General features: G+C 43.2%; 2 protein-coding genes across 2 annotated transcripts; both read right to left on the bottom strand.

Annotated features, from left to right (window-relative positions):
- Positions 1–3449: 3449 nt before the first annotated feature.
- Positions 3450–4548, bottom strand: LOC116991463 (UDP-glucuronosyltransferase 2A3-like). Its single transcript, XM_033050094.1, has one exon. It carries the CDS (start codon positions 4260–4262, stop codon positions 3450–3452), a length of 813 nt encoding a protein of 270 aa, XP_032905985.1. The 5' UTR covers positions 4263–4548.
- Positions 4549–16417: 11869 nt separating this feature from the next.
- Positions 16418–19601, bottom strand: LOC116991589 (UDP-glucuronosyltransferase 2C1-like). Its single transcript, XM_033050308.1, has 2 exons — positions 19249–19601; positions 16418–18079 (listed from the first exon to the last, which is right to left on the bottom strand). Exon 2 carries the CDS (start codon positions 18051–18053, stop codon positions 16455–16457), a length of 1599 nt encoding a protein of 532 aa, XP_032906199.1. The 5' UTR covers positions 18054–18079; positions 19249–19601; the 3' UTR covers positions 16418–16454.
- Positions 19602–20824: the final 1223 nt, after the last annotated feature.

The raw sequence follows: 20824 nt of genomic DNA, 5'->3' as shown, positions 1-20824 counted from the left end.
TAATTTTTCAAAACTCTTTAGATTCTGGAGTAGTTCCTGAGGATTGGAGGGTAGCTAATGTAACCCCACTTTTTAAAAAGGGAGGGAGAGAGAAAACGGTGAATTACAGACCATTAGTCTAACATCGTTAGTGGGGAAACTACTAGAGTCAGTTATTAAAGATGGGATAGCAGCACATTTGGAAAGTGGTGAAATCATTGGACAAAGTCAGCATGGATTTACGAAAGGTAAATCATGTCTGAGGAATCTTATAGAATTTTTTGAGGATGTACCTAGTAGAGTGGATAGGGGAGAACCAGTGGATGTGTTATATCTGGAATTTCAGAAGGCTTTCGACAAGGTCCCACATAAGAGATTAGTATACAAACTTAAAGCACATGGTATTGGGGGTTCAGTATTGATGTGGATAGAGAACTGACTAGCAAACAGGAAGCAAAGAGTCGGAGTAAACGGGTCCTTTTCAGAATGGCAGGCAGTGACTAGTGGGGTACCGTAAGGCTCAGTGCTGGAACCCCAGCTATTTACAATATATATTAATGATTTGGATGAGGGAATTGAATGCAACATCTCCAAGTTTGCGGATGACACTGAGCTGGGGGGGGGGGGGGGGGGGGGCAGTGTTAGCTGTGAGGAGGATGCTAGGAGGCTGCAAGGTGACTTGGATAGGCTGGGTGAGTGGGCAAATGCATGGCAGATGCAATATAATGTGGATAAATGTGAGGTTATCCACTTTGGTGGCAAAAACAGGAAATCAGACTATTATCTAAATGGTGGCCGATTAGGAAAAGGGGAGATGCAACGAGACCTGGGTGTCATGGTACACCAGTCATTGAAAATAGGCATGCAGGTGCAGCAGGCAGTGAAGAAGTACTGGAGTATTGCGTACAGTTTTGGTCTCCAAATCTGAGGAAGGACATTATTGCCATCGATGGAGTGCAGAGAAGGTTCACCAGACTGATTCCTGGGATGTCAGGACTTTCATATGAAGAAAGATTGGATAGACTCGGCTTGTACTCGCTAGAATTTAGAAGATTGAGGGGGGATCTTATAGAAATTTACAAAATTCTTAAGGGGTTGGACAGGCTAGATGCAGGAAGATTGTTCCCGATGTTGGGGAAGTCCAGCACAAGGGGTCACAGCTTAAGGATAGAGGGGAAATCCTTTAGGACCGAGATGCGAAAAACTTTTTTCACACAGAGAGTGTTGAATCTCTGGAATTCTCTGCCACAGAAGGTAGTTGAGGCCAGTTCATTGGCTATATTTAAGAGGGAGTTAGATATGGCCCTTGTGGCTAAAGGGATCAGGGGGTATGGAGAGAAGGCAGGTACGGGATACTGAGAAGGATGATCAGCCATGATCATATTGAATGGCGGTGCAGGCTCGAAGGGCCGAATGGCCTACTCCTGCACCTATTTTCTATGTTTCTATGTTTCTATGAATAAAAACACTTATAGTGAAAATCCGATAATATATAGTGGTATACGAACTTGGAGACAATTAAAAACGGCTTTAAAATTGGATAATTTATCACTCCTTCTCCCCATTGTAAGCAATCCTTCATTTAAACCTTCTGTGTTGGATAAAGGTTTTGTACAATGGAAAAATTATGGAATTAAAAAGGTGGGACACCTTTACAGAAAAGGTCTTTTTCTTTCATTTCAGGAGTTACAGCAGAATTATGGACTACATTCAAATCTTTTTTTTAATATTTACAACTCAGAGATTATGTTAAATCACATACACAAGAATATAGAACTAGGGAGCCAGAGATCCTTGATGATTGTTTGAATAAACATCCTAACACAGATAAATTAATATCTCACATTTATAATATTCTTTTAGACAGTGAGGAACTATATAGACAAGCATGGGAAAATGAACTAGCTCAACCTATAATGAAAGATATATGGGATGAAAGTTTACAACATATACATCAATGTTCGGTAAATGCCAGACACTCTTTAATACAATTTAAAGTACTACATAGACTGCACTATTCTAAAACTAAATTAAATAGATTTTTTCCAAATATTTCCCCTATCAGTGTCAATATTTAGAAACTAATTTAACTCATACCTTTGTAAACTGTACAAAAATTAAAAAATTTCTGGACGGATATTTTTTAAATTATTTCTGAAGTTGTTAATATCCAATTAGATCATGATCCAAAACTAATAATATTAGGAATATCAGAACAAAGCCTAAAACTTACAACAGACCAAATAAATTTCCTTGATTATAGTATAATAACTGGGAAAAAATAATATTAAAATTTTGGAAAAACCCAACAAGCCCCACAATTAAAATGTGGTCTGAAGAAGGGTTTCAGCCCGAAACGTCGCCTATTTCCTTCGCTCCATAGATGCTGCTGCACCCGCTGAGTTTCCCCAGCAATTGTGTGTACCCCCCACAATTAAAATGTGGATTATGGAGATGTCTGAGACCTTACATTTGGAAAAAAATTAGACTTGTCTTAATTGACAAACCAGAATTATTTGCTAGAATATGGTCTCCATTTATTGATTTTCTGAAAGGGTAAATTGGACCAGCACGGAAGCTTGACTGAAACTTGAATCCAGGATTGGATGAATAATTACACTTTATAATCTACGGACCTATCTCCAAAATTGTGTTATTGGTAATTTCTTTCTTTTTTTCTTTTTTCTCCTTCCCTTCTTTCTATAGCTATATCTTTCAAAAAATCTATTAAAAACTAAATAAATAGAAGCTGTGTTAATACGTAATTGATAAACAAATTGTGTTTTGGTTTTGATATGTATATGCTTCTAATTAAAAAAAATTTTTTTTAAAAGACCCTTCATCAGACTGAACAAATCTATCGATCCAAAATGTCACCTATTCCTTTTCTCCAAAAAATGTTGCCTGACCCGCTAAGTTACTCCAGCTTCTTTGTGTCGATCTTCCTTGCAAACAATGTTTGGCCTGGCCTTCACATCAACTGGAATCTCATTTACTCAGTAATATTTCAGGCTCATATGTTCCTGAAACATCTTCTGTCAAATCTCCTGCAAGCAGTGCTAACATTTAGCTCCTCATTTATTTCTCAATCGCCCTTAACATTGATCTGAGAGCAGTCCCTTGGACTTGCTTCTGCCAATGGTGTTCAGAAATATGTTCTAGTTATTAGACCCAACAATCATGAACGATCAGCAGCATATTTCCAAGTGAGTCTTCATAAGTTGATAAGTCGTAGGAGCAGAATTAGGCCATTTGGCCCTTCAAGTTCATGCCATTCAATCATGGCTGATCTCCGCTATAGGATCTTTGGTAAATATCAGTTATAATTTCTGTATAGACATCATTCAAATTCGCAATAGCTGTAAAGGGAATGGGTTGCAAGAGAATCGTTAGATGGGGTGTTGGAGAAACTGATTAAAATGTGTTAAAAAAAAGTAAATTGCAAAAAATCAAAAGACATTCTCCCAATACTAAAGGATAAACCTTAATGAATTTTTTGTTTTTTCCTCCGAGCAATACGACAACGTTTCTTTGAGCACAGTGAGCAGGAGTAACACAGACAACAGAAAGATCATCACATCTACACAATAGTAAGCGTACCAGGGGAGTCGGTGGGATTCTGAGCGCAAATGCCCCGCTCCTTTGTGTCGGGCAACGTACACAACCCAGAAAACGGCTCTCTCCATTGGCGACTCTGGCTGGTCCCGATGGAGAGCGGAGAGTCTCTTCATGTTGTCACCATAAGATGCGCCGTTTATCACCTCGTTGAGTGCCTGCAACAGATCTGTGGAGTGCATGGTTGCAAAGTTGATCACTTTTGCTGCTCCTCGGGATTCGAGTCGAATTAAATTGTCAAACTGATCAAAAAGCAGAGGCATGCCGATCACTGGCACCCCATGGTAGATGGCTTCATAAATCCCATTGGTGCCTCCGTGTGAAACAAAGGCTCGTGTGTTGGGGTGAGCCAGCAGGTCGTTCTGAGGGATCCATTTTGCCAGCAGTGTATTATTCCCTATATTGGGAGGGGTCTCACCATCATATCTCCAGATAACCTTCTGGGGGATTTGAGATAAAACTTCTGCTATTTTCATTGTAATCTCCATTGGTAAAGAGTGGACAAAGGTCCCCAATGACATTACAACAAGTCCATGTTTCCCTGAGCTTTGGACAAACTCCTCAAACTCTGCTGCCAGAGACCGTGCTGGTTTACACTGGAAGCCTCCGATGTACACAATGTTTGGCATGGTGGGTCTTGGGAATTCAAACACAAAATCCACCCTCATTAGCCATACATCAGCTCTGAGGAGAATCGACTTGATGTCCGTGTCTGGTCCCAGATACCGATGGCAGATTTCATTATAAAGTGGGTACACCAAAAACTCAGAAATCAAGTGTTAAAAGAGACTGTGAATTACATTTTCTGTTCTTTGGAGAAAATCCATTTTGTCTGTGAGAAGTGAGCCCTGGAGTGGGACGTAGGAAAGTGGTGACGGGGCAGTGAGAAAATGGGCTTCCCCACTGATCTGCCATCGAGCGTTGTACACCAGCGGCACTTATAAATAATACGCAAGCATTGACCCAGTACCAAATAGAGGATCTGTGGGTATTAGGTCAAAGTTTGCATTTTCAAATTGATTCAACAAGGTTCTGTTTTCAAAAATCGCAATGTTGAAATTTTGATAAATTCTATGGAAATTGTACATAAACGTAATTATTAGATTTTGTAACATTATGTTGCCCCATAGTGTGTGACCATTTTGTAACCTGCCAAGTGACATTAGCACAATTTTTTCCATCGCCTCTTTCCTTGAAGGTGCTTCAATGTTTTCTTGTGCTTGAACTATGATGGTTTGATATAGATCGGGTCTCTCTTTGATATACCAGTTTGGGGAGTAACAAAGCACAGTCATGTTGTGGCCATGAAGGTTCAGCTCTTCCATTAGAATTTTCATATTGATCCAGTGACTTCCATCAACAGGCACGACCAATATTCTAGCTGCTTGGGTAATTGGACAAGACAGGGCGAAGATGATACCAAGAACAAATGTGACCTTTGATCTGTTTTTCCATCCAAGACCACCCATGTTGAGGAAATATGATCACACTGACCCTGTTGTAGAATTGACCAGAAATGTTGGTAAGTGACAAACATTGGCAAAAAGAGAATAAAAACACAAAGTGCTGGAGTGCCTCAGAGAGGTAACTCATCACTTCAGGGATAGATTACATGTTCATAAATTCACCGGGACAGAATTAGGCCATTCAGCCCATCAAATCTACTCCGCCATTCTATCATTGTTAATCTATCTTTCCCCCATTCTCCTTCCGTCGCCCCATAACCCCTTGACATACGAAACATGACCTGTTCACATTCACCATTGATGCTGCCTGACCGTTGAGTTAGTCCGCCGCCGGTTTCCTCCCACATCCCAAAGACAAGCAGGTTTGTAGTTTAATTGGCCTCTGTATATTACCTCGAGTGTGGAGAGAGTGGATGGGAAATTGAGATCATACAGAACTAGTGATCGATGTTCGGCATGGACTCGGTGGGTCAAAGGACCTATTTCTATGCTGTACCTCTAAACAAAACAAACTAATTTGCACTAGGGGGGAGTAAAAGGATTTTCATTGTTGTGCACTATTTTTCCAAAAGGTTAAGACCACATTTCATTTTCCAATGAGAGGAAATCAATATGTTCATAATTTCTAGGAGAAGAATTGGGCCATTTGGACTCCTCCTGTCAGATGACCTGATGTCCACAACCAACACCACAGCACTGGTCAAGAGAGCCCAGCAGCGACTACACCCTCTCCGAAGACTACGTAAAGCAGGTCTCCCCACTACACATCTACGAACTTTTTATAGGGGGACAATCGAGCGCACATTAACCAACGGCATCACTTCCTGGTTCGGGAGCTGCAAGGCATACGAACGGCACCAACTAGACAGGATTGTGAAGACCGCCAGCAGGATTATTGGTGCTCCACTCCCTTTCTTGCTGGACATATACAGGAAGAGATGTATCAACAGAGCCATCTCCATCATCAAAGACCCCTACCACCCATCGCATCACATATTCTCCATCCTGCCATCTGGGAAGAGGTACAGGAGCATTAGCTGCAAAACCAGCAGGATGCTCCTCAGCTTCTTCCCGCAGGCTATAAGACTGTTAAACGGACTTTGCCCCTGCCAAAGTATCGCGCACCATCCACCAACCTGGACAGAGCCACTGTCGTGCCGCTGCCGATCGGAACGCCTGTTGATGTTTAGTTGAGAGTAGTGTTAAACTTGTTCATGATATATGTATTTTTATTTCTATTTATTTTTTACTGCACACTGAATGGACACTGGTTTGAGTAACGTTTTTTTGTTTCCTCTGGGTATGTGAGTACTCAGGAAAATAACAATAAAGATATACAATACAATACAATACAATCAAGTCCACCACCATTCAATCATGGCTGATCTATCTTTCCCTCTCAATGCCATTATCTTTCCTGATGTCAGTTGCCCTGACATCGGTGGTGGGGAAGATGCTGGAGTCAATTATAAAAGATGAAATAGCGGCACATTTGGATAGCAATAACAGGATCGGTCCAAGACAGCATGTGTTTATGAAGGGGAAATCATGCTTGTCTAATCTTCTCGAATTTTTGGGGATGTCTCTAGGAAAATGTACAGGGGAGAGCCAATGGATATTGTGTACCTGGACTTTCAGAAAGCCATTGATAAGGTCCCATATAGGAGATTAGTGGGGACAATTGGATGACATGGTATTGGGGGTAAGGTACTGACATGGATAGAAAATTGTTTGGCAGACAGGAACAAAGAGTAGGGATAAACGGGTCCCTTTCAGAATGGCAGGCAGTGACTAGTGGGTGCTGCAAGGCTCAGCGCTGGGACACAGCTATTTACAATATACATTAATGATTTAGATGAAGGGATTAAAAATAACATTAGCAAATTTGCAGGTGGCGCAAAGCTGGGTGGCAGTGTGAACTGTGAGGAGGATGCTTTGAGGATGCAGGGTAACTTGGACAGGTTGGGTGAGTGGGCGGATGTGTGGCAGATGCAGTTGAATGTGGATAAATGTGAGGTTATCCACTTTGGTGGGCAGATTAGGAAGGCAGATTATTTTCTGAATGGGGTCAAATTAGGAAAAGGGGAAGTACAACGAGACATGGGTGTCCTTGTCCATCAGTCACTGAAAGTATCTATGCAAGTACAGCAGGCAGTGAAGAAAGCTAATGGCATGTTGGTCTTCATAACAAGAGGAGATGAGTGTAGGAGCAAAAAGGTCCTTCTGCAGTTGTACAGGGCTCTGGTGAGACCACACCTGGAATATTTTGTGCAGTTTTGGTCTCTAAATTTGACGAAGGACATTCTTGCTATTGAGGGAGTGCAGCATTCGTTCACGAGGTTAATTTCCGGGATGGCGAGACTGCAATATGTTGAAAGAATGGAACGACTGGGCTTGTATATGCTGGGATTTAGAAGGATGAGAGGGGTCCTTATAGAAACATATAAGATTATTTATGGATTGGACAAGCTAGAGGCAGGAAATATGTTCCCGATGTTGGGGGAGTACGGAACCAGGGGCCACTGTATAAGAATAATGGGTTGGCCATTTAGAACGGAGATGAGGAAAAACTTTTTCACCCCAGAAGGCAGTGGAAGCTAATTCTCTGGATGCGTTCAAGAGAGAGTTAGATAGAGCTCTTAAAGGTAGCAGAGTCAAGGGATATGGGAACGGGGTACTGATTGTGGATGATCAGCCATGATCACAGTGAATGGCAGTGCTGGCTCGAAGGGCCGAATGGCCTACACCTGCACCTATTGTTTATTGTCTATTGCCTTCTCCTCATAACTAATGACACCCTTACTAATCAAGAATCTATAAATCTCTGCCATAAATATCCATTGATGGTCTCCACGGCCAATATGATGAGGCGGATCTGATATCAGACTCAAAAATGAAAAATCACTTGGCTCCATTTCAACCAGTTGAAAAACGGATCTCTTCCACTGGAAGGTTACAGTACAGTAGGAACATTACAAGAATAAACTAAGATTACTGAAAGTGAAGTGGCTCAGCTGCTGTCTCACAGTGCCAGAGACCTGGGTTCAATACTGACCACCGGTGCTGTCTGTCCGGAATTTGTACGTTCGCCCCGTGATTGTGTGGGTTTGCTCCAGGTGCTGCAGTTTCCTCCCACACTCCAAAGATGTGCAGGTTTGTAGGTTAATTGGCTTCTGTAAATTGCAAATTGTCTCTAAAGTGTGGATAGTGCAAGTGTACGAGGTTCACTGGTCAGCCTGGACTCAGTGGGCTGAAGGGCCTGTTTGCACATTGTATTGCTAAAGTCTAAAATGTGAAATATAGTTGAGTGTTTTCTTGTCACCACTTGACTAAATCAAATGTGTGCACTGGATGTATTCTGACATGTAATTGAGTCTGGACGACAAACAACATGTAAACATAAAGGTAGACACAAAAACCTGGATTTACTAAACGGGTCGGCAGTATCTCTGGAGAAAAAGCATGGGTGATGTTTTGGGTTAGAACCTTTCAGACTTGTTCAGTCCTGAAACGTCACCCATCCTATTTGTCCAGTAATGCTGCCTGATCCGCGGAGCTTCTCCAGCATTTTGTTCCTACCGTCTGTGTAAACCAGCATCTGCAGTCCCTTCCTACTCAACATGCACGGTGATACAAAAAAATGTTATTCATCGCCGGAGGGAAATTGGTCTGCCAACAGTCACAACACACAAGGTACACAAAAACTTGAAATTAAAAGTGTAAAAAAAGAAAAGGACAAACGGCTGTTGGCTGGCTGCCGTGTGCACAACCCCTTCACCGGAATAAACAACAAACCAACAAACAAACGCAGGTTTATTCCCTGGGCAGAGGATTCTAAAACTAAAGTGCCCCTCTTTGTAAACATGATTTGGAAGCAGGAATAATCCACTCAACCAGTGGGATAGGTTGGAACAGGAATATGGAACAACAGATACGGCAGGTTCTACTGGTTCAAGGAGTAAGACATTGCAACGTGTCACACGCAATGGTGGAATGGTAAATTGTAACTTTGTAGCTGCAAACGTTGTAGCAGAATGATCAGAGAAACAGATCTTCCACCAGAATTACCTGTGATGGCCAACAGGTCTTTTGCTGATTTGGGATGCGCTGAAATTGTTGTCCATTTCAGGGTGAGAATGGGACACACCTGCATTACTCACCTGTAACATTCAAATGTATTTAGCTACAGCACAGTGTTCTGCTCTGACTTGGCCTTTGGTCGGCAAATACATACGGGTTCACGGATTGAGAACTGCTTTGGAAAATATGGTTAGGAAGGAACTGCAGATGCTTGTTTACACCGAAGATGGATGCACAGCTGTAATCCATGCGAGTACCAATAGATTTAAGAGAGATAGCTTGGAAACAGGCCCATCAGTCCACCGAGGTCACGTAGACTAGTGATCACGCCGTACACTAGCGCTCTCCTCCACACTCTGGTCAATTCACATTTTGCAGAAGCCAATGAACCTACAAACCTGCACGTGTGGGGGGAATCCAGAGCATGCGGAGAAAACCAACCCAGGTCACAGGGAGAACGTAGAAACAGCACCCGTAGTCAGGATTGAACCCGGGTCTCTGTCGCTGTCAGGCAGTAACTCTACCGCTACCTCACTGTGCCGCCGTTAAGGGTGAGGACAGATTTCGGAAGGTGGAGGAGAGTGTAGAGGAGAACCGATTTAGTTTCTGTTCAAGGAAGCCCATAATGGCCCTGAGCCCCTCCTTGTGGGGAACGGTGGAATATACTGAACGTCCATGCTGAGCCGATGGGGACCTAGGAATTGAAAGTTATTCAAGTGTTGAAGAGCTTGTGAGGTGTCTCATATGTAAGTCGGAAGGGACTGGACAAGGGGGGACAAGGTAGTTTAATTTAGTTTAGTTCAGGGACACTGCACGGAAACTGGCCATTCGGCCCACTGAGTCCATGCCGACCAGCGATTCCCGCACACTAACACTATCCCACACACAATTTAGAATTTTACCAGGCCAATTAACCTCCAAACCTGAACGTCTTTGGAGGGTAGAGGTAAACCGGAGCACCCGGAAGAAACCCACGCAGGTCACGGGGAGAACGTACAATCCGTATGCAAAATGATGGAAGGGTAAGGTGTGAAAAGGAGGCATCAAAGAGGACGGATATCAAGGAAACAAGTTGTACGGGATGAGGGAACTGTAACATTGGAGTCTGTGCTTGAGTCTGTGGCGTCATGGCCAATGCGTAGGTGTGAGAGCTGGCGCCTGGACTCAGCACGGTAGGATGAAGTGGTTTAGTGGAGAAGCTAGTTTACGGCAGCATTACCCTAATCGGGATCGTTAAAACAGCTCCCATTCTTCATCGGAGATCAGGCGAACACTGCAACAAACGCAAATGTGTATGTGAAGCCCGCAACAAAACATGGAATAGACACAAAAAGCTGGAGTGTCTCAGCGGGCCTGGAGAAAATGAACAGCTCGAGACACGTCTTCAGACAAAACATGGGTTTCAGTTTAAAGCGTAAAAGTAAAAACACAGTCAAATGGCCCAGAAATGGAATAATGGATTTGGAATATTGACTATTGAGTGAAATCTGGGGCGTAGAAATGCGTGTGTATGGAGAATACAAAATATATGTGTTTAGATAATATCGAGTATGAAAAAAATAAGCTCTCGGCAAGTTTGTTCAAGAAAAAAAGAAAATTAAATATTGCTATTCGTTGCCGAAACTGTAATTAGAAAGCATGCATTGATACAACCATATAACCATATAACCATATAACAATTACAGCACGGAAACAGGCCATCTCGGCCCTACAAGTCCGTGCCGAACAACTTTTTTCCCTTAGTCCCGCCTGCCTGCACTCATACCATAACCCTCCATTCCCTTCTCATCCATATACCTATCCAATGTATTTTTAAATGATACCAACGAACCTGCCGCCACCACTTCCACTGGAAGCTCATTCCACACCGCTACCACTCTCTGAGTAAAGAAGTTCCCCCTCATGTTACCCCTAAACTTCTGTCCCTTAATTCTGAAGTCATGTCCTCTTGTTTGAATCTTCCCTATTCTCAAAGGGAAAAGCTTGATCACATCAACTCTGTCTATCCCTCTTATCATTTTAAAGACCTCTATCAAGTCCCCCCTTAACCTTCTGCGCTCCAGAGAATAAAGACCTAACTTATTCAACCTATCTCTGTAACTTAGTTGTTGAAACCCAGGCAACATTCTAATAAATCTCCTCTGTACTCTCTCTATTTTGTTGACATCCTTCCTATAATTGGGCGACCAAAATTGTACACCATACTCCAGATTTGGTCTCACCAATGCCTTGTACAATTTTAACATTACATCCCAGCTTCTATACTCAATGCTCTGATTTATAAAGGCTAGCATACCAAAAGCTTTCTTTACCACCCTATCTATATGAGATTCCACCTTCAAGGAACTATGCACGGTTATTCCCAGATCCCTCTGTTCAACTGTATTCTTCAATTCCCTACCATTTATCATGTACGTCCTATTTTGATTTGTCCTGCCAAGGTGTAACACCTCACATTTATCAGCATTAAACTCCATCTGCCATCTTTCAGCCCATTTTTCCAAATGGCCTAAATCACTCTGTAGACTTTGGAAATCCTCTTCATTATCCACAACACCCCCTACCTTGGTATCATCTGCATACTTACTAATCCAATTTACCACCCCTTCATCCAGATCATTGATGTACATGACAAACAACAAAGGACCCAACACAGACCCCTGAGGCACCCCACTAGTCACCTGCCTCCAACCCGACAAACAGCCATCCACCATTACCCTCTGGCTTCTCCCATTCAGCCACTGCTGAATCCATCTTGCTATTCCTGCATTTATACCCAACAGTTTAACCTTCTTAACCAACCTTCCATGAGGAACCTTGTCAAAGGCCTTACTAAAGTCCATATAGACAACATCCACTGCTTTACCCTCGTCAATTTCCCTAGTAACCTCTTCAAAAAATTCAAGAAGATTAGTCAAACATGACCTTCCAGGCACAAATCCATGTTGACTGTTCCTAATCAGACCCGAGATGGTGGAGAATTTGGAAGTGTTTTCAATTTACATACCTTGAGTATCGGTGAATTCGATGTAACCTGAATGTTAGAAAGATGTGACTGCGTTGGGACTTGAACCCGCGGCTGCAGTCAGGGCCGGCGTTAAGCCGATTTGACCGATTGCTCCCAATTGGGCCCCGCGCCTAAGCGGGGCCCCGCTCTAATGTTCAGTATTTCGTACGGAAATACGAATTCTCTTTGTTAAATAAAGATTTTTTTAAATTCGCCATCCGGATTTTTTTTAAACGAACATGTATAACAACCGCTGCACGGCCATCATACACAAACGATTTGTTAACTAGTGCTGTTAGCACTTCTTAACGGTAAGTACTTAACACCTTGTTATGCAATGTCATGAATCTGCATCTATCCGCATTCCTCAGTAAATGTTATAGTGTTTTGAACAAGTATTAATGACGCCGTGTTCCTTTGAATAAAATTCACGCGGCGTCATTAATACTTGTTTAAAACACAATTACATTTACTGAGGAATGTAGATCGATGACACGTTGAGAATTTCATTTAACTCACCATCATGAGTGAGGGCCCCGGACCGCGAGAAGGGGCTTCTTCCTGGTGTGCAGGTTAGTCATTCACCTGCCGACCCACGTTGTGTCCAAAGATCTTATAGCGGATCTTTGGTTGTGTCTCTCTGTCTTTTGCTCACTCCCTCCCTCCCTCCCTCCCTCCCTCCCTCTTTCTCTCGCGCTCTTTCTCCCGCTCCCCATATTGTCTCTCTCTAGATCTCCCACTCCCTCTCTATCACCCTGTCCCCTCAGCATTCCCGGAATCATTGACGTTTTGCAGTAGACAAAAATGCTGGAGAAACCCTGCGGGCGAGGCAGCCGCCTGGCCCGCTGAGTTCCTCCAGCACTCTGTGTTTTTTGTTTGGCTCTGAAGTTGAAGTTGGCTCAGCGGGACGGGCAGCGGCTCTGGGGAGAGGGTTGTGTTTCTGGTCGAGACCCTTCTTCAGACAATCACAAGTACTCTCATCGACGCGAGTTCAGTTCGGTCTGAAGAAGGGTCTTCTCTCCAGAGTCGCTGTGCTGCCTGTCCTGCTGAGTTACTCCAGCTTTATGTCTATCTTCAATTTCAAAGAATTACAATTTCTCACGGGGGGCTTATAACGTCTCTAAACCCCTCTGGGACCCTCTGAACACCTCTAAAACCCCTCTAGCCCCCCTATTTCCCTCTAAACAACTGTAAACACACCTGAACCCATCTGAAGCCCTCTAAACATCTCTAAACCGTTTAAACCCCTCTAAACTAGGAGGCTGCAAGGTGACTTGGATAGGCTGGGTGAGTGGGCAAATGCATGGGAGATGCAGTATAATGTGGATAAATGTGAGGTTATCCACTTTGGTGGCAAAAACAGGAAAGTAGACTATTATCTGAATTGTGGCCGATTAGGGGAGACCAAACGTGTTAAACAGAAATTGGTCAGATATTGAGCTTTACACAGTGAGAAATCATGTGAAATAATCACTGAATTTAATTTTAAATGAATGTACCTGCATGTTATACTGTTTAGTTTGGAGATACCACCAGATAGTCTGGTTGATACAACCAGATTAGTTTGGAGATACAACCAGATTAGTTTGGAGATACAACCAGATTAGTTTGGAGATACAACCAGATAGTCCACTGAGTTCGCACCGACCAGCGATTTTTGTTACAGATTTGACAAATTTATTTGGCGGCCAATCAAACGCTGTCTCTAAGGGGGTTGCATCCAATCACCAACCAGCTTGCCTTAAAATTCCCGAAACTACACGAAATATAAACATACATAAATTTTTACTTTTCTAGAGTAGGGGCCCCGCCATCAGTTTTCTAATTGGGCCCCGCAATTCCTAGCACCGGCCCTGGCTGCAGTGCCTTCACCCGCTGCTGAATTACCAGTGAAACAATCTCCTTCACTGGAGCCTGGGTCTCTGCGACCGCTTCCAGTCCCCACAAGTAACAAAACGCCGACCCCCTCACACCTTGCTCACTTGTCCGCGAGTAACACAGGAAAATACTTACGAACAAATACAACACCCAAGTACCCGCCCTCAAACTGTATCTAAAAATGACCGCAAATATGAAAGCTCATTTGGTAAATACAATCGCGATGGTAGTTTCCTTTCCAATGTCGCGGAGATTTCAATCACGGGAAAGTGATCAACGATTTTCAGTTGATGGGGATAAATTCTAAGATGATCTTTGGTTGTGTAATGTTTGCTTTGATGCGATTATTTTTCATTCCGAGCTGCATGTTTGGTTGCTAATATTTTTTTGTTGACAAGGACAAATTAAGTTGACTTGTTGCCTCGGAGTCAACACAAGGTTTAACCTCCTGACTCTGTTACCCTAGACTTCCAGGAATACAAACTGATGAAGCGAATTTTACATTTCCTCAATAAAAATATCAATGAACCAGATGGATTTTATAACAATCCAGAGGTTGCATGGGCTATACATTCAAAGTTGCTTGGCAGTAGAGAGTAGTGGTGGATGAGGTTTTGTTTTGACTGGGGCACTGTGACCAGTGTTGTTCCACAGGGATCAGTGCTGGGACCTTTACTATTTGTGAATATATAAATGGTTTGGATATATAAATGAATTGAATTTATAAATGATTTGGCGGGTTGATTAATAACTTTGCAGACAAGACAAACATTGGGCAGTTTACAAACCCAGCAGTATGAGTATTTTAGTTTAGTTTAGTTTAGAGGTATCGTGCGGAAACAGGTCCTTCGGTCCATTGAGTTCGCGCAACCAGCGATCCGTCCACATTAACACTATCCTACACACAAAGGACAACTGACAATTTGCACCCAAGCCAATTAGCTTACACACCTGTAGATCTTAGGAATGTATGAGAAAACAGCAGCACCTGGAGAAATCCCATGCGGTCACAGGGAGAACGTACAAACTCCACACAGACAGCACCCGTAGTCAGTATCAAACCCAAGTCTACAGCTGCACCACCATGCCGCACTCTATTAATATTGATTTCTCTCATCTGAATGGATATTTTTAAGGTGGAGAATGGCAGATTTTTGATTATTACGTGTGTCAGGGGATTTGGGAAGAACGCGGGTGAAAGGGGTTGTGAGGGGGAAATAGATCAGTCATGATTGAATGGCACAGTAGTTCAATCGGCCAAAAGGCTGAATTCTGCTCCGATAACTTATGAACTGATAAACACCTTTTTCTATTGTTAAATTGTGGTTCGTTTTCTGCCTGATTTATAGTTTAGCTCCCTGGTCAGTCAATGTATGCTGCATTCTGACAAACACCTTTCGCAGTTTATTCAATGGTTATAACTCTTGTCATCTAAACTGTCCTCCCCCCTCTACTCATCGCAAACCGGTGGTGCAGCAGGTAGGGTTGCTGTTGCATAGCACCGGAAACCAGGTGAGACTCTAAACTCTGGTACTATCAGTGTGGAGTTTGCACATTGGCCCTGTGACCATATGTGTTTCTCCCGGTTGCTCCGGTTTCCTCACACATGGCAAAGATGTGTGGGTTTGCAGGTTAATTGGCCTCTAATTTGCCCCAAATGTGTCGGGAGTGGATGAGAAAGTGGGATAACATAGAACTAGTGTGAACGGGTGATCGATGATCAGCATGGACTAGATGGGTCGAAGGGCCTGTATCCGCGTGGTATCTCAAAACTAAACTAAACGAAACAAATAAATGGCACGAGTGCTAAGGGGCACTGTGATACAGAGAAATCTTGGATTGCAAATCCATTGCATCCTGAATGTAACAACACAAGTGGGGAGGGTAGTGAGGACGGCATAAGGCAAGCCTGCCTTCATCTGTGGGGGCATTGAGTACAGAAAGTTCCAATTAATTTTGTATATCACTTTGCCTTGCCCACATTTAGATTATTGTGTCTGTTTCCGCGTTGTATCTAAAGTGTAAAGGAGGCTCACTGTGATAATGTACGACAATAATGGGGAACTGGGACGAAGGCAAACATGCTGACAGATTGAGGGTGAGAGTTGTCATGATTGACTGGAAGAGAGAATAGTGCAGTAAAGGTCCACTCTGTCAGTGAATCACAAAGGTTTGTGCCCAGATAATCAAAGGTAACTTAATTGTGAATAACTGTCAGTAAATTTAAGGCTTCAGGAAAATGAGGTTCAGCTATTTACACTTTTCATCTGCATATTAATGCACAAAGGTTATTATTTCACTCACCTTTCTGGCTTTTATTAGCACATGTTGAATCTATGTTTTGTGGAAAGGAGACTCTGTGGATCAAAGGCATGAAAAACTTTATTTGATTAATTTGAAATAACAAAATATACCAAGGGAAAAAAATCTCACTCAGTCTTTTGCTTTTTGCTACAAACACTACGACAAAGCTTTTTCAGTGTTCCAACCACCAGCACAGTGAGCAGGAGTAACACAGACAACAGAAAGATCATCACATCTGCACAATAGTAAGCGTACCAGGGGAGTCGGTGAGATTCTGAGCGTAAATGCCCCGCTCCTTTGTGTCGGGCAACGTACTCAACCCAGAAAACGGCTCTCTCCATTGGCGACTCTGGCTGGTCCCGATGGAGAGCGGAGAGTCTCTTCATGTTGTCCCCATAAGATTCGCCGTTTATCACCTCGTTGAGTGTCTGCAACAGATCTGTGGAGTGCATCGTTGCAACATTGATCACTTTTGCTGCTCCTCGGGATTCAAGTCTGACTACATTATCAAACTGGTCAAAAAACAGAGGCATGCCGATCACTGGCACCCCATGGTAGATGGCTTCATAAATCCCATTGGTGCCTCCGTGTGAAACAAAGGCTCGTGTGTTGGGGTGACCCAGCAGGTCATTCTGAGGGATCCATTTTGCCAGCAGTGTATTATTCCCTATATTGGGAGGGGTCTCACCATCATATCTCCAGATAACCTTCTGTAGGATTTGAGATAAAGCTTCTGCTATTTTCATCGTAATCTCCATTGGCAAGGAATTGACCATAGTCCCCATTGACATTACAACAAGTCCATGTTTCCCTGAACTTTGGACAAACTCCTCAAACTCTGCTGCTAGAGGCCGTGCTGGTTTACACTGGAAGCCTCCGATGTACACAATGTTTGGCATGGTGGGTCTTGGGAATTCAAACACAAAATCCACCCTCATCAGCCACACATCAGCTCTGAGGAGAATCGACTTGAAGTCTGTGTCTGGTCCCAGATACTGTTGGCAGATTTCATTATAAAGTGGATGTATCAAAAACTCTACAATCAGCAGCTCGTTAAGTGTTTGCAGGACATTTTGTGATCTTTGGAGAATATTCATCTTGTCTGTCAAATGTGAGCCAGTGCGTGGGATGTAGGAAGGTGGTGAGGGGGCGGTGAGTAAATGACCTTCCCCACCAACTTGCCATCGGACGTTGTACACCAGCGGCAGTTTTAAATAATAAGCAAGCATTGAACCCAAACCGAATGCCGGATCTGTAAGAATTAACTCAAAATTTGCATTTCCAAGTTGGTTCAACAAGCTATTGTTTTCGAATAATGCTTTGATAATCTCTTTCACCCATTGATGATACTCAAACATAAACATCAACATTTCATATTGGAGATGAATTTTGCCCCAGACTGTTGAGCCTTTCTGTAGGTTTTCTAATGTTATTTGTACAATATTTTCCAAAAGGTTGTAATTTTCAGATTCTCTTGGCATTTGTATCATAATGGATTGATACAAGTCTGGGTTCTCTTTGATATACAAGGATGTTGACTGACTGAGCACAGTGATGTTGTGGCCACGAAGGTTCAGCTCTTCTATCAAACATTTCATATTGATCCAGTGACTCCCATCAACAGGCACGACCAATATTCTAGCTGCTCGGATAATTGGACAAGACAAGGTGATTGTGACGCAAAGAACAAATGCAAATCTGCCTTTCCATCCAGGATTACCCATGCTGGAAATAGAAAATAGCACCGATCCTGTTGCAGAATTGATCAGACATGTTAGTAAGCAACACACATTGGCAAAAAACAACATTTAGAAACAACTGTGTGTTTTCTTGACATTACATTAAGCAAATCAAATGTGTGTCATAGAGTCATACAGTGTGGAAACAGGACCTTTGGCCCAACTTACCCACACCGACCAACTACTCTAGTCCCACCTGCTTGCGTTTGACCCATATTCTTGTCCTATCCACGTACCTGTCTAATTATTTCTTCAACATTGCGAAAGTTCCTGCCTCAACGACTTGCTCCGGCAGCTCGTGCCTTCGGTGCATTCGTATTTCAATTTGGACGTCATGCAAATATGAATTGGGGCAGCACGGTGGCACAGCAGTAGAGTTGCTGCCTTACAGTGCCAGAGACATCAATCCTTAATGCGGGTGCTGTCTGTACAGATTTGATATGCTCTCCACTTGACCTGTGTGGATTTTCTCCGGATGCTCCGGTTTCCTTCCACATTCCAAAGACATACGGGTTTGTAGGTTAATAGGCTTCAATTAATATTGTAAATTGTCCCTATTCTAGAACAATGTTAGTGTGCGGGGATCGCTGGTCGGCGCGGACTCGACGGGCTGAAGGGCTCTGTATCTCTAAACTAAAGTAAATCTGCACTTTAGTCTGTTTGAACTGTTTTCACTATTTTACTGTTCTTTTACAAACCATGTTCTCGGGGTATCTAAATCTAAATTTTATTAGTTATTTATGTTATGACATCGGATGGAAGCTGCATACCAAATCTCGTTGCGCTTATGTGCAATGACAATAAAAGATATTATTATAATTATTATAATTATTATAATTATTATAATAATAATAATTATTATTATTATTATTATTATTATTCTCTCTGTAACCAAGTGGGTTTCCCCCGGGTACTCCGGTTTCCTCCCACATCCTAAGCACGGGAAGGTTTGTAATTTAATTGGCCTCTGTAAAATTGTCCTTAGTGTGCAGGGACTGGATGTAAAAAACGTGATAACATGGGACTCGGGTGAACCTGTGATCAATAGTCGGCATGGACCTGATGGGCAGAAGGGCCTGTTTCCATGACGTGTCTTTAAATCAGTCAAAGAGCAGGATTTTGCAATGCACAGAGCAGTGTAACACGGAGTGATGGAATGATAAAGTCTCGGTTTACTTACCCAGAAGCAGCAAATCCTAACAGAATGATTAGTCTGAGTCTGAAGAAGGGTTCCAGCTTGAAACACCATCCATCCTTTTGCTTCAGAGTTGGTGCCTGACCCGCTGAGCTACTCCAGCACTTTGTGTCTCTTCACATATACATCTGCACAGTGTCATTCTTTTTGCATATATTACACATGCAGGCACCGCCTTTTTAGACGCCATTGTTCAAAGTCCAAAGTCCGCTCAGCCCGCAAATCGGTGTTTAATTTAGTTTAGTTTAGCGATAGAGGGCAGAAACAGGGCTTCAGCCCACCGAGTCCGCACCGACCAGCAATCCCCGCACATCAACACTATCCTACACACACTAGGGACAAGTTACACTTAGACCAAGCCAATTAACCTCCTAACCTGTACATCTTTGGAGTGTGGGAAGAAACCGAACATCTCGGAGAAACCCCACGCTGGTCACGGGGAGGACGCACAAACTCCGAACAGACAGCACACGTCGCCAGGAACAAACCTGGGCATCTGGCGCTGGAAGGCAGCAACTCTACAGCTGCGTCACTGTGCTGCCCAATGTACTGGAACATTTTGCATGAACCGACATCCCTCTCCGTTGTTGTGGCCCGGGGGTTGCTCCTGCAGCCGACATTGAAGGCGCTGGAGGCAATGTCCCGGTTTAACCAGGCCCACTCCTAGAGTCCGACGTCTCCACACAGAATGATCAGAGAATCACAACGTCCAGCACAATAACTTGGCCGCTGGGTCGTTTGCTGATTTGTGGTGCTCAGTAATGTTTGCCTATCTCACCTTCTGGGGGTGAGTGAAAGGTGCCAAATATTTTTTCTTTGCGGTGAACTCAACGACCGGGCAGTTAATACCTTCTCTCAGATCAGTAAGTACCAGATATTTGTTGCAGAAGATAAAATGTCACGTCGACTACCTTATATTATTAAATAAACGGTTTAGCTTCGGGATCTTTCTTGAGAATTTAGGAGAACTGCTGAAGTGAAAAATACTAGATATTGGTGTTTGCAGCATTGGGAGTTAGATCAGCATCTGAGGCTGAGGTGCTGTCCCGCTGGAGGCAATATTAAACAATTCTAAATTCGCAAGGAAGGTCCCCACACAAAACGTCACCTATTTCTGTCCTCCACAGATGCTGCCTAACATGCTGAATCACTCCAGTACTTGGTGTTCCACGTAAGCAGTTCCTTGAGTCTCCACAATTCTTCGATTTTTTTTGCATTAGATTAGCACGCAACTTCCGTTTCTAACCTCACTGGCCTGCGGTTATAAAGGCTCTGTTTAATCAGTCATTGTGGTTTGAAACAAGTGCATCTTGTGTATTATTCGACAGAACCCGGAAAGCGAGAGCTTTCTTCTGTCTTGTTCAGGATCGCACATAATGTGTCGCAGTGTATGCGGTGGCGCAGCGGTAGAGTTGCTGCCTCACAGCGCCAAGATCCCGGGTTCGATCCTGTCCATGGGTGCTGTCCTTACAATTTGTACATTCTCCCTGTGACCACGTGGGTTTTCTCCTGGTGCTCCAGTTTCCTCCCACACTCCCAAGATTGTAGGCTAATCGGCTCG

This window comes from Amblyraja radiata, chromosome 34, assembly GCF_010909765.2.
Source record: "Amblyraja radiata isolate CabotCenter1 chromosome 34, sAmbRad1.1.pri, whole genome shotgun sequence".
Taxonomy (NCBI): domain Eukaryota; kingdom Metazoa; phylum Chordata; class Chondrichthyes; order Rajiformes; family Rajidae; genus Amblyraja; species Amblyraja radiata.
This window is presented reverse-complemented; position numbering and strand designations above follow the sequence as displayed.